We start from the raw sequence: 14,649 nt of genomic DNA, 5'->3' as shown, positions 1-14,649 counted from the left end.
CACTTGAGGTACCATCACCGGCGATGCCATTCATAATGCACATCGTACCGTATACCCTTGGCCGTTTTTAATTACAATTGAAACGGGCTGAATCGCAACATTCATGCGCCGCGTTGGTGCTTGTGCCAGAGTATTTTTGGCACCAATGTGGAATCTTGTGTTGTTATACTTGTCAAGCAAGCTTCCGGTGCATTTCGAGCCGACGTGCATCGATAATTGGCTCCTGGTGACAAGATACGAGTTTGCCAAATTGATAATGACAATGATGACAGTGTATGACATGGCTCTTAGTTATTTAGAGTGCATTAATGGTGATGAGCTAATGACATTTATTGAATACTGGCGACTAGGTATGGTTATTAATTTTATTTACTATTTTATTTGCAAAAGGTGCCAACACTATTTATTCTGATTGTTTTGATGACAAAATTATAGACACTCAGTTTAAATCGATTTTGATCAGTAAAAAGCAGAGTAACAAACATTGCAGGAAATCATAGAGGATTGCCAATTTACATATGACGTCCATTTTTAAGGTGGGGAGGGGGCCCTAGAATTTGTGACAGTATGCGTAATATGTATGGAAAAATGTGGCGCGAAAAAAACCCAAAAACTTGTGGACTTTATATTTGAATCACACCGCAAGTCTGTCCACATTTTTGTACTGAATAAAGAATGTATAGGTATTTCACAACGTTTTTATTTAGTACTATTTGTTCATTTTTCGCTCTAGAAATGCAACAAAATCATTAAAATTCAACCATGGACCTTCGTTAAGGCTAGCCATCAAAAGCGCGGCTTCAAAGCGAAGCCATTCTGGGCTGACAATTTGTGACTCTGAAAAAGGTGCTACTGTTAAGTTTATACGGTCGTAAAGCCTTTTTGCCCTTCTTACGTCGCTTGTAAAACCGACTTCTGATCTGAGGAGGTCCGAGTGTCATATCCAGCTTTCCGCCATCAGGATAAAAGAAGTGTTTTTTTTTTCAAAATAGACAATACAATTTGATTGATTCATCCAATTACGAAACACTCGCTGCGCAATCAAATATTTTTATCTTAGAATAGGACCTCCAAAAAATTGTCTACCGTGGAAGCACCATACTTGACGCAGTTAAGACAATTTCAAATTCAAACATGTTCTAAAAAATGAGAGTCTTACCAATTCAATCAATATTTTACACAGTAATAGTTCAGTAAATACAGAATGTAGGAAAAATAAATAAAACGTAAATATCTGTTAATTTCTTGATGTTATAATAAATTTCTGTTTGGTACTTTGGGTTCCTAACTTGACGCATAGAATCTGTAATGTGCCTTATTTGACGCAAGGTGTTCTTTATTTGACGCACTTAAAAAAATAGCTTAATTTCAACAAAAAACAAGTGTTTATTGAATGGTTGATGAAATATGGTAAATATACAAATCATTAAAGATCAAACAATCAATTTCATCTTCTTTGGAGCAGATTTAGGTTTATTTTCAAGACGTTTTGCTGCGGCCAATTTCTTCGCTTCTCTGGCTGCCTCCGGAATACCAAACGAGGCAGCAGATTTCCGAACTGATGTACCTCTTCGTGCCATGTCCACGGCTTTACCGAGTGCAGTCTTACTGTAGGTCATGTACTTTGTTTTGGGCTCCATGTTTCACATAGAAAATAATAAGGGCCACTGTGAGCCTAAATTGACGCAAAACATTTTCGTTAAATAATGTGCTCTAAACATACTATATATTGCTGAATCAGCTGTTAAACGTTAAAAATACTTACAGTTCAATAGTTAGTAACGTATTATTACACAAAAACTGATTTTCTGCGTGAAAAGTAACAATAAACATTAAACTTGCTCCTTAGCGTTGTTGCTACGATGAGAAAAAAATGACGCATTTGACAGATGGCTTTTTCGTTTTGATTTTGATTGCTCTTATTAGCAATAAACAAAGTATGTTTTTTGTTATGAATGGGTGGCATGAGTGTAAACAAAGGACAGAAAATTACAATTTCGGTGCAATTCAAACCGAAACAGGAGTTATGATCGAATTGATTGGAAAGTGCGTCAAGTTTGGACCCGCGTCAAATATGGTGCTTCCACGGTACAGGGATTATGATTTACTCATTTACTCATCAAAGCGTACTATTTTTTAAGATTCATATTAAGTAGAAGTTGTGATACAAAGTAAGTTCATTAATTATTCTATCAAGCAATACTCATCGAGCAGGGACGTGCCATTAGACTGATGCAAAATTTGAAATTTTCGCTCCACAGTGTTCACAAGGCTTAAAATATGGTCCTCATTAGCCTCCGAACGTTTAAACTCATTTGATAAGAAACTGACTTGGCACAAACCATTTGAAGTTTATATGGAAATTACTATGGGGTAACCATAATTTCGGTTCATATCTTCTTTTTTTTTCCTTGATTTCTTTTTCCGTCGATCTTGTATTCCGTGCTGAGCACCAATGCTACCGACGCCAGGGAGGCAGATCTTATTAAATGAGTTCAAATGTTGAGAGGCTAATCAGGACTCAATTTGGAACCGTTTGAGCACTGTGGAGCGAAAATTTCAAATTTTGCATCAGTCTAACGCGCCATGGTAGAACAAAAAGCTAGAATAGCTTCGGGAAAATTCTTGAAAATTATTCAACAAGAGAAACACACATCGGATTGGACTCAGTATAGAAGAGTCCTTACCGAATACAAACATAAAATCAAAAAATTTAAGAGGTGATCTTGGATTCAAATAAGCTAATCTTTTGAAAAAAAAACTCCTATAGTTTCTAGGTTACAAAATCCCCCAGCAAAAGATCATACAGTCCTCTATAAAAGTAAGGCCAACAAAAGGCTGTCCTTAACTAGGTGTACTCTCGCCACTTATGTGGTCTTTAGCTGTAGACAATCTTCTCAAGAGGTTTCGAGCTTGCAGGCTTTGGGGATGACATAGTTATGCTAGTAATTGAAAAGTTTGACAATATAGTATCAGTATTAATGCAACGTCGCCCCCAAAGGGACAAACTCTTATTGTAGGGTAATTTGCTCTATTTTAAAAAGTTATTGACAAGATACATGACCACCTTTTGGAAAAAAAATTCATCCGGAAAGTCACAAGTCTGGTTCTACAGAAGACCCGGAAATCCGTAAAAGTGATCAATGTATGAAACTGATCTTGGAGCTCTGCGTTTTTTTTTATAAACTTCGTATTAAAATTAATTCATCGTTGTAACTGGAATCCCTGAATACCACGTAATGGTCCTCCGGAAGATCCGAAACATCTGTTAAAGTGGCCAATTCACGAAACTGATCCCAGGGCTCCATGTTTTTTTTTTCGAAACCGCTCATAAACGTATTCTCAGAATACATTCGGAGTTGTGACTGGAATATGAACCCTGGACATCCGGAACATCCGTAAAAATTGTCAGTTCATAAAACCGATCCTAGAGCTCCGTCGATTTTTCGAAACCACTCATATTGCCATCAGAATGAATTCTTAGTTGTGACCGGAATATGGATCCAAGGTACAGCGTAATGGACCACCAAAAGATGCGGAACATCCGTAAAACTGATCCCAGCACCCCGCGTATTTTTAAAAAACCACTCATAGATATCTCATGAGAATTAATTTGGAATTGTGACTGGAACCTGAACCCTGGGGACCACGGTGTGGTCCACCGGAAGATCCGACACATCCGTAAAAGTGATCAATTTACGAAGCTGATCCTAGTGCCCCACGTTTTATTTCGAAACCACTCTCAGGCGTCTCATCAGAATGAATTTGGAGAGTTGGTTGGAAATGCTAACATGAAGCTTTAGTGTGATGATTTATTAGCTAGAGAATGATCTTTAGAAGAGGGTAGGTGGATAGTTCCGTTAGAGTACGGCAGTATGAAAATTGAATAGAAGTTGAAAATGAGCGAAGGGCCATTAAAGCGACAGTTTTTCAAGATAGACGCACATTTTTGCCTAGCCCGTACGATGTACGCGGGGACTTGAAGTATGTCTCCAAGTCCACAGGCTTACATACTTCAAGTCCCCGCGTACATCGTACGGGCTAGGCAAAAATGTGCGTCTATCTTGAAAAACTGTCGCTTTAATGGCCCTTCGCTCATTTTCAACTTCTATTCAATTTTCATACTGCCGTACTCTAACGGAACTATCCACCTACCCTCTTCTAAAGATCATTCTCTAGCTAATAAATCATCACACTAAAGCTTCATGTTAGCATTTCCAACCAACTCTGAAAATCGTTAACTTCGCGTATGAAGTTACATAAAAAACACTTTGAATGAATTTGGAGTTATGACCGAAAAATTGAACCCTGGAAACTACGGGGTAGTCCACTAGCAGATCCGGATCATCTAAAAAACTGATCAATCCATGAAATTGATCCTTGAGCTCCATGGATTTGAGCCGGCGCCGGTGTTGTATTGGTAAACGTGACTGCTTTTTCACCCCAATGGGCCTGGGTTAAATCCCAGCCGAGGTCGGTGGGATTTTTCTGAGGCATAAAAATCTCTGGTCACGTCTTTTTTCGGAAGGGAAGTAAAGCCGTTGGTCCCGGCCCATGTGTGTTTGAATTGGTGCGATATGCTACGCTGGTGTGGAAGCATTCGATTGCCGTCAATGGATGGCAATCGATGTCCGTCGGTAATTGGCACTAAATTGTGGAACAGAGACCGACGTTAAATAAAGGAAGAAAAAAAAGCTCCGCGGATTTCTCTATACCACTTATAGACGTCTTATAACTATAAGTATGAATTCGGAGTTGTGGCCAGAACAATGACCCTGAGGATCACGGGATTGTCCACCGGAGGATTCGGATCATTGTAAAAATTGTCAGTTCATGAAACTGGTCCTAATGCTCCGTGGTGTTTTCGAAACGCCTTAAAAACGTCTTATCAGATTGTACATACAATGTATGGTTTATTTGTTTTTAACTGGTTGGTATTAGGTCACACACATAATACTTGTCATAGACGATTACTGAATTCGAGCAATCTAAAAATCATTCACCACTAGAACTCTTGTTAGTTCAAATATTGCCTCGAAATTTATTTTTTTTTCGCATTTTTCGACCGTGACCATTTTTTGTCTATTTTTTCCGTAAATTTTCACTGTCCATAGCCTTAACCTTTAGAAGATTCAGCATACCAACGAAATAAAGAATATGACCAGGAGGGGTTCTATTGGGTTAAATTAGATATGAGTTAATTGTTTTTGAACCTCTTCATATTTCTAAATTGAAGTATTTATGCCTCCATGCCATCTTCATATATTTAATAAAACTATTCAAATTTATGAATATAATGGAAAATTAATAATAATCATTTATGATAGATCCGTATCTGCTTTTTCACAGCTCATATTTTGGATTTCGTCATTTAGCATGCTGAATCTGAAAAAAAAATAGTTCCGTTCGAAAATTCGGTATTCACCATCGTGACCATTCCTTGTGAGAACGGCCTTGTGGCACACTGCACTTCATATTAAGAACATATATTTATTTTTTATTACATGCTTACTTAAGGTTCAGCCATTATTTTCGCTACAATAACGCAATGACCCTCAGATACTTTGGAAAAAAAAAACATTTAACGTAAACAGCATGCTTTATTATAAACATAAACAAATATCAAAACTCATTTCATACTAACCCTTGAATGGACGCAGAATTCGATAGTAATCCTCCATCGATGCTTTCCCGAGACATTTCATCGGCCATTTTTACCTTGAGTTGGTGACCGAATGAATTCATATCGGACGTAGAATTCGGCGTGATAGGTTTCGAAGATCCGTTCGTGTTGGTAGTTGCAGTTGTGTTGGTATTTGTGTTGTTCATATTTGTGATCGAATTTGCCGTCCCATTCGGTAGTTGCTGGATCGGTGTCGTAGTGGTACTATGTACCAAATTGCCATCACTGTCCACATTATTCTCGTTGATGTGGTTCGCCGTGATCTCCGCCTCACTTTCGTTAATTTTGTTATCGTTTCCTTCATCAGTTTCGTCCAACTCGTCCTCGGCACCTTCTTCTTCTTCTTCGTCGTTCTTATCCAGCAAAGCAGCTTCTTCATCTTCGTTGAAAATAACGAAATATGCAAACGCTAGGTATATCACGGAGATGATGAATGAAGGAATTGGTATGGCCATTGCATACACGAGGTTTAGTGTATTCTGCCACATATCCAAGTCGCTAATTACCAGTCCAGGATCCACTCGGGAATAGTAACACGTGAAGTTCGTCCCTATTTTCAAATACTTTTTGGTCCAAATTGTACAATTAAGTATCGGGGGATACCCGCAACCTTTCACGTTGGGAAACAGTCGCGCCCCTGTGAAGAACCATTCTGACTCATTGCCGTTCATTTCATTCATGTCATCTGGATACTCCATCAAAGTGTTATCTTCACCGATGATTGAACTAATGAGACCATTCTTATGATCAACGAAACCATTGGTTCTATCGTCTACAAGCATATCGATGTAATCATAGTCTGCACGGACTGCGCGTTCAAATCGGCTCAGGGCAGTATCAAATCTGCTCCTACCGTACAGACTGGAGGAGGAATCTCTATCCGCCGTAGAAATTGGTTTATTAGTTTCACTATTTCCACTTAAGCTATCCAAATTATGTTTTAGACTACTCTTGCTATTAGCATTACTAACACTACTATCACCAGTGTTTTTTATAGCTGTGGCTGGGACTGCTTTGGAAGCAACCGTGGACGTCGTCGATGCGTCATCGGTACTAGCCTCTGCGGCGGCTGCTTCTGCTGCTAGCTGTGCGCTAGTTTTATAATTAACGCGAATTTGCAGACAGTCATAGATGTCCTTGGTGCAGCCTTCACGGCATGAAGCCCAGCTGCAGTTTTTCGCGCCATACAGATGCGTAGTATCGACGGTGACACAAAATGCCGGTGACTCATCGAACTGCATGAAAATCGTGGTAAAAGCAGGTTCAATAACAAATGGCACCAAGAACAGAAAAGCGAAAAGGCTAAAGGTTCCGAGCAAGATAAAAAAGGCAGTCGTGTAAAATAAGGCTTTCTCGCGGAATGTACGTTCAACGATTTCCTCATCCATATCCTTGCGAAGATTAGTCGATGATGTTTACTAATCCAGTAGGTCCACCGAGCTTCCGTCGTCGACGATACGTCTTCTACCGGGAATGTAGAGTTGGGTTTCTGAAGTATTTTCGCTAGCTGTCGGTCTATTTGAAGTCGTTTCTCTTTCGTTTATGTCCAACCACTGTATTGTATCCCTTGCCGCTACAGCAATGAAGAGAAATTTTCCGAGCTTTTCAATAATTCCGCATCATATCCATAGCGAGTTGACATTTGAAATGCATGAGGAAAATCGGTACACTACACGCACACCTTCGCATTGGAGCAGGACCTTCTCCGACTTATGGGTATTGATATGATATTTCCGTTTTCGTTTTCGTTCTATGGCTTCGACACGATGTTTTTAAAAGCAATGTATTTGAGTTGGATCGAATAGAAAGGAACAAATCATCAAACATTGATCAGTTGAATTGTTTAATCACATGGGGGCGCCATGGGCACCCCATCCCTAGCAAATCACCCATTGCCCGTGGGACGTCATAGGATCGTGTTTTAGTGGACAGCGGATTTCGCTCAGGCTGGTCGGGTACTGCTCGCAAGAGTAGCCGTGAAGATGGGTTTTCGTTCTCCTGCACGCTACTCAACTATGCATATCATCAATCAGCATCGAAGGATAATGCTCTACAGTACCCGGTACACCCGGTGCGACGGACTACGCGTACGATTGTATGAGTACGATTCCACCTGAAGGTTTGCGTCAGGACACACGCTCGTGTTAGTAGGGGAGAAATGCAAAATTACTGGACAAGTTCAGTACGGCTAGTAGAATATTTTCACAGATTTTCTTCGTCAGACTGTTTATATTCCTTCGTTTTTCCTTTTTTTTGCAGTAAATTGCCACTAGCTACCACTCTAGGTTTGTTGGCACCACATTTATGTACAGTTTTTACATTCACATGGCATTGTATTCACTCTCTTTCTCTCGCTTTTCCAGTGACGAGCAGTTGGTCTGCTCAAATTATTTTTCCTCTTTACATAACTATTGCATGTCTTTCACTGATTTTGAATTATAAATAATTTCATTTATTTTTTCACCTCCTGTCACACAGCACCGCACAGCGGTTTTATGGTACTTATTGATCAAAATAATAAATGAGCACACGGAATCCTTTAACGTTATCCTCCTATAACGATATGATATTTCACATTGAAATTTTCAAACTACACTTGTATTTGTCTTCCGACCTGACCTGGGCTTGTTATTGGTGTATCAATATTTATTTTTGCCGACGGTTAATTATCGCACTAAATACTGAACCCATCAACATTGCACCATTCTTAACCGTACTCCATCCATTTTCCTCCTAAACAACACGGAGAGTGTCACGACGTCGCCTTTCCTGTATATCAAGGGATACGGCTTATGCTTTATACACTGCCACTGGACTGTTGCGGCGGCCTTCTTTTTTTACTTCAACTGGGTTCGCAGCACATCACCAACCACCACGACACGCAACGCTGCTGTTATAATAGAGAGAAAATCGAAGCTCTTGTGTGACTCCTTGATTTTCTTTCCTGCTTTTCCAGGCTGATTATTTCATTTGTGCATCGTTTCACATTTTCTCGAATCCGTTCGTGATGATTATAGTTTCAAAACCGTGTCGCACTACCGCACGGGTGCAGAATTTATACATGCATTTTTAAAACGTCAAAATGGCGTTTTAACATGAAATAACACCAATAAGCTACGAAGCACTTTCAAATCTAATGCACCGCACTAATTTCCCACTGTCTTGCTACATTTGTTGAGGTACTAGTGCGGAAATTTCATAACGTTTATTTGTTGTCTTCATTCCATTCTTCGTACTATGAGCACATAGTTTCTTCTCTTGGCTCGCTGCTCGTATCGACAAAACCCCTGGACTATATGCGGTTAAGGAAAATGTTCACCACCTTTTGAGAAAAAAGTCACCCACATTTGACTTCAATGAAAAAAAACACATCTTTGTTCTGTCTTCTTCTTCTTCCTACCGTTAAGAGAAACCGAGACGGAAAGTCTGCTGGGGTCTGGGAAATCTGTTTTACGGGTTTTCTTTTCACATGGAGAAAAAAAAAGTAGAGATGGACAATCAGGCGATCTTCATGTTACTGTTACAATGCACCAAATGACAATCTATTTCGTGACACTATGAAATGTTATCACACTTTATGGTCTTATGTACAAAGAAACAGAGAAAACTAAATCATCTATACATTGATTACGGATATTATCACAATAAAATGTCCTGGTGAACTGAACAGCAGGTTCCTTCAGTGACGACGACGAGGCTGTGAAAATTTCCCAACTCTCACTCCGGCGAGCCTCCACTTCGATTGCAGAGAATGAGCGAACATCTTACTCTCTTGCAAGTTTATGAACTCGAATCGAGTAGATAAATGTGTTCGAGATAACGGTCGTAGAACTACAGTGTTACTCCGTAGTCTAATGCAGACTGCTAATTTTGAGAAAGTAAACACCAAAATATCATTATCATATCATATTTATTCACACATCGATGCGTCCGATTTTTCTAACTTAATTCCTTGAGGCTCAAGGCACCGTCACTCAAGTCGGTTTTTACTTCTTTTCGAAATATTATTCAATCATCATCATTAGTATGTAGCATTTCTAGCCCAAAACGCAAACCGGATGGAAATGAGTGCTTCCGATTTAAATTAAATATTACTCATATATTCGCTGCAACCAATTTTCATTTAAATATGATTTTTTTTCTTCAAAGCAACTTTTAAAAAGGGCGTTTGAAAAAAGAATTATTTTTTTTTCAAAAAATCATAACTAGAAAACTATTGATCTGCTCAAAATGACGTTTACTACCACTCGAACTTTGAAATAATTTTTGAGATTTTTTCTTCTAGAACCACGAGAAAAGTAGCCATTATTTGTGTGCTTCATAAAAAAAAAGAAATTAGTTGGTCCAGTTTTGTGGAATCGCTGGTAGAAAGTCACGCCAAAACTGCTTGACAAAGTGGTCAATTATATCCTGCCTTTTCAAGTTGACAAATCTGAGAATCCAGAAGCTTATCTTCTCTTCTTATTGGATGTGTACGGAACAACGTATGAACATCCTGAGTAATCAGTGGTTGGTCAGCCCCGTAGAGGGGCAACATCACGCTCGAAACCAGTCGACAGAAAGGTAAATTTTAATTTACTTTAACGTTGTAAGAACGATAAGTGTCTTGTCTCGCGTCGCGTCTTGTAAGTGCATTAAACTATCTTTGAGAAAAAAATTCACTGAAAGAAAAAAATGTAAATTTATATTTAAAAAAAAAAATCGTAAAATATATCGTAAGACACCTCCCTCCCCCCAATTTTTTTTATCAAGAAAACCGAAAAAAATGCCCTAAAATTTGGTGAAGAGTATAGGATGGTAACTTACTGAAAAAAACTATGATTTTTTTAAATTTTTGTTAATTTTTACAAAGTTGATGAAGTTTCATTTTCATTTTCATTTTCATTTTCAAGCACAGAAGGGGGTCATAGGTCCAAGTCTTCAGTAAAACATCACTGTCCATACATCACAAGGGTAGAGGTAAAGATTTGGCACCACAGAATAATAATCACAGATGCCGGATAGGGAGGAATAGTGTTGCAAGTAGGGGATAGTCGGAGTAACAGTAGTATTAGTAAAAGTTAGAAAATAAACGTACAGAGGACCATGTTTTGCAATATCTGTAAAATTGCTTAACAGATCAAACAGCATCATAATAACCCGGAGCGGTTCAATTGAATATCCTACTACACAAAAATAAGATTAAATACAATTAGATTGGTCTCACCCGATATTCTTGCAATACTTGACGTTTTGAATGAAACATTGCCATTTCCAGGCTTCGTGTTGTTAGTTTTCTTGAAGGTCTTGTGCTTAATTCTTGATTTGTCTTTCACTTCGTATTTCTAAGAAGTGACTCTATAAATAGATAATAAAAACCTAAACAACGCTTCCCGCCCACAAGCAGTAGACCGAGTGCAGAATCTTTGTGATGATACTTTCCAAACGTGCATACCCATAAAAATAAATTCAATTCAATAAAAAATTAAAAAAAAACATGATTTTTACTGTGACTAAATCCAGCTTTCCTAATAAAATATCAAATGCTGTACTTAATCATTTATTATTAGTACAGAGCAATAAACAATGTACGGTGATGATTAATCTTTTAATATGCTTTTATAAGCGGGTTCAAATGCACTTTTGGTAAGCATCAACACTGATCTGGCAACACTAGTGTGCATCTTTCCAATGTGGTACAGATCCAGATCAGCCCTGGGACCTGGTAGCCTAATTAAACTACCTCAAGGTTTTGCCAAAGCCCAGGGATTTTTACAAAGTTGAAGATTTTTAGTTAAATTATAATTTATTTGGATTCTACGCATAATTTCCGATAAACTTGCACACATAAACTTTTTACCCAAGTCCAGCCGTTCTCATGTTAATACAAATTAATAATAATAGTAATAATAATTTTCATCATTTTATATCATTTTCAAATGTTAGTCGTGATGTCCAGCAATGAGATTTTTTTCCCATGATAGTAGAGGAAATGGATGTAATGTCGGCCTAAATGTCTCTTATTTGGGCCCATCGCTATTTTCAATAGCGACCAAAAAATATTCATTAGCACCGTTCCAATGCCACGTTCATCTAGATAAAATTGAAAAATAGCAGATTCTTAGCGATGGGCCCAATCTTAGATCCATAGGCCAACATTCGAGCCATTTCCCCTATATTAAAATACAAACAATTCATTCTCAGATATGGTACCTTCGTTTCTATTTAGGCGCAGCGGAAGAGAAACACGTTGAGGTTCTAAAGATGATTTGAATTGATGAGGTAAGAAACAGTTTTTTTATACGACTCTTATTATTTGAATACATTATATATTTTGGGTGTATCGTTAGAATTAGAGAATATTTAAACTGCAATTTGCTTGCTTGAAATGAAACTGGAATATACCAAAGGTATTTTCGAGTCCCAGGAATTGGTTTCACTTTTTTAAAAATCGGATCAAATTCCTTGGCAGCTTTTTGTATTCTTCCGTAGAAACATAACAAAATTATATTTTTGTTTGAAGATCCTCTTTACGACAATTTTCCCAGTCATACAGTTGTTTAGGGTTCGTTCGTCCTCCGGAGTCCAAAGTAGGCACGATTCCCTGCCATAATGCGCCATAATTTCTCTGCTGGTATCATTTTCGGCGGTCACCAGTGAGCCCAAATACATGAACTCGTCAACCACCTCGATTTCGACGTCGTCAATTTGAACTCGGGGTGGGACTGGTAGGAGGCTAACATTGTCTTTTGTCAAAACCTTAATCCAAATTGAAATTGAAAAAGAAAATATTTTTTTTATTTCTTAAAATTTATTTAGCAAATTTTTTTAGAAGTCTATTAGAGCCTTTTAATAATAACTCTGAGATGGTGAAACAGAATATTAACATATTTAAAAAAAGAACAACTTTTCATGGAAGTGATGTCGGTGGTGTAGTGGTAAGCGTGACTACCTCTCACTCCAAAGGGCCTGGGTGCAATCCCAGTCGGCGCCGTCGGGATTTCCTGAGGCATAAGGGAAGTAAAGTCGTTGGTCCTCGGTCCATGAGTTTATGGGTCGATAGGTAGGGTTCAGGTATGGGAGCTGCCTCCCTGGTACTCAGTACGGAAAACCAGATCAAGCAAAAAAAAACTTTTCATTGATTTTTTAAAGTCTACGTTTACAAATTTGAAGTATAAATTTAAACCACTTATAACGATTTCTGATGTCGTTTTGGAAAATGGATCACCTTTCGCATCAACACCACATGCATAAATAAATGCTCATGGATCACCTTTGGGCTCATCACATACATAACATACATACATACATCTTCGATAGGTAGATTTTGGTTTCAGTCTGCGTAGCTCTTCTATTATCAACTCTGTGTATGATCAACACTTTCTCATCACGTAGGTTATGAAATATGACTGTCACAATTTTTCAAGCTCTCGGTCGGCAAGGCTATACTTAGCAACATGCGAAAAATACTTTTCCATACGCTTTTGAGTAGTCCGTTATGTTACTCTAGCAGATGATGAAAAAAGAGGTTAATACCGAATGATGCGCAATTGCAAACACATAGAGGAAATGGCTCTAATGTTGACCTATGGATCTATGGGCCTATCGTTAAAAAGCTGTTATTTATCAATTTTATCTAGATGAACGCGTCATTGGGACGGAACTAATGGATATTTCTCTGGTCACTATTGAAAATTTAGTCGATTGCTGAATTTATGTATGGGTTCAAATTAGGGGCATTTAGGCCGACATTACATCCATTTCCCCTACGTTATTATGTAAATGAACGACTCGTCTATTTTTTCCTGAGTTCATACCTTTTCATATGTTTATCGTGTTGTATCATCAGTGGTTTATGTGTTGTTTGAGCAAGTGCATTGAATGTCCAACGATTTTTCCTTTGGCACCTAAAAGATTTAACCAACCGGTTTGAAGTTTCAGGCACAACACTTATCATGTAGAATATTTGATCTAACTTCATACATTTTTTTGGTTAGCCAGAGGATAATAATAATCAACTTTACACGGCGATGCACCCGCTAGTGAGCGTGCGTTAAACGGCACTAATCTCTATTGGCAAATCAAAGTTGGCACTCGTGGAGAATAGAAGAACTATGAAAATGATGATGGTTTCAAAATTTTCCACGGGGAGGTATACGAGTGCAATCTTAAAATGCTTTTATTTTGCAAATGGAGCATTCTATTTAAATCTGGTTGCTGCTACAGTTGTAGAAAAGCTGAAATCTATGTCTACACCTAAAAATCTGAAAAGAAATTATTTTTTCTATATTATACGTCTATTAAGTAGTCCTTAAGTTTTCTACTAAAGTAGCATTAACCAGATTTAAATAAAATGCTCCATTTGCAAAATAAAAGCATTTAAAGATTGCACTCGTATACCTCACCGTGTAAAATTTTGAAACCGTCATCACTCTCATAGTTCTTCTATTCTCCACGAGTGCCAACTTTGATTTGCCAATAGCTTCTATTTTTTTCGATAAACGCAGAATGGAGCAAAACAGACAGCTTAGCGTAACATGAATGATTTTGGGTGTAGTAGTGTGGATGATTCCCCATTTATTATTTTTTTGCATGTTGAGCCGTATACGATTGCAATCTGCTGAGTGAGCTGAGTGAGAATTTTGTAGAAATAATCACTTTTTATTTTCTAGCTTTAAACATAAATTGACACATTTAAAGTGGTAGGGTTAACTACCCCATTTCCGGCCTATTAAGCACAACCCGCACTTCATCTTTCTTAATCTAGCGCTGTTTAGCACCAAACGAAATTTTATTATTACTGATGGCTTCCAAATTTATTTACCTTTCCGTACGTACCGTAAGATTTGATAAAGAGAGACCAATCGTTGAGATATTGTCAAAAGTCTTACACTGCTTCTTGACGCTAAACTCGGCCTAACCCATTGAAACGCTATTGAAACGCCAATGAATTCACTATGGCCTATCGGATGAAGATAAAAGTTGAT

The 14,649-nt window shown here is 38.1% G+C and overlaps 1 protein-coding gene across 2 annotated transcripts in view; it reads right to left on the bottom strand.

Annotated features, from left to right (window-relative positions):
* Nucleotides 1-9,364, bottom strand: part of tipE (temperature-induced paralytic E) — a 32,412-nt gene extending 23,048 nt beyond the window's left edge. Inside the window, exons 1-2 of one of the 2 annotated variants that reach the window (XM_065237282.1) lie at nt 9,084-9,364; nt 5,645-8,236 (exon numbers count right to left, since the gene is read on the bottom strand). In XM_065237282.1, the coding sequence (XP_065093354.1) occupies nt 5,645-7,071 (1,427 nt within the window). In that variant the 5' untranslated portion in view covers nt 7,072-8,236; nt 9,084-9,364. Of the gene's footprint in view, nt 1-5,644 lie in introns of both variants that reach the window. The other variant, XM_065237281.1, reaches the window with a different exon arrangement.
* Between the last annotated feature and the right edge of the window lie 5,285 nt (nt 9,365-14,649).

Source organism: Ochlerotatus camptorhynchus, unplaced genomic scaffold, assembly GCF_037179485.1.
Source record: "Ochlerotatus camptorhynchus isolate MF236.1 unplaced genomic scaffold, CSIRO-AGI_Acam_v1.1 ptg000599l, whole genome shotgun sequence".
Taxonomy (NCBI): domain Eukaryota; kingdom Metazoa; phylum Arthropoda; class Insecta; order Diptera; family Culicidae; genus Ochlerotatus; species Ochlerotatus camptorhynchus.
This window is presented reverse-complemented; position numbering and strand designations above follow the sequence as displayed.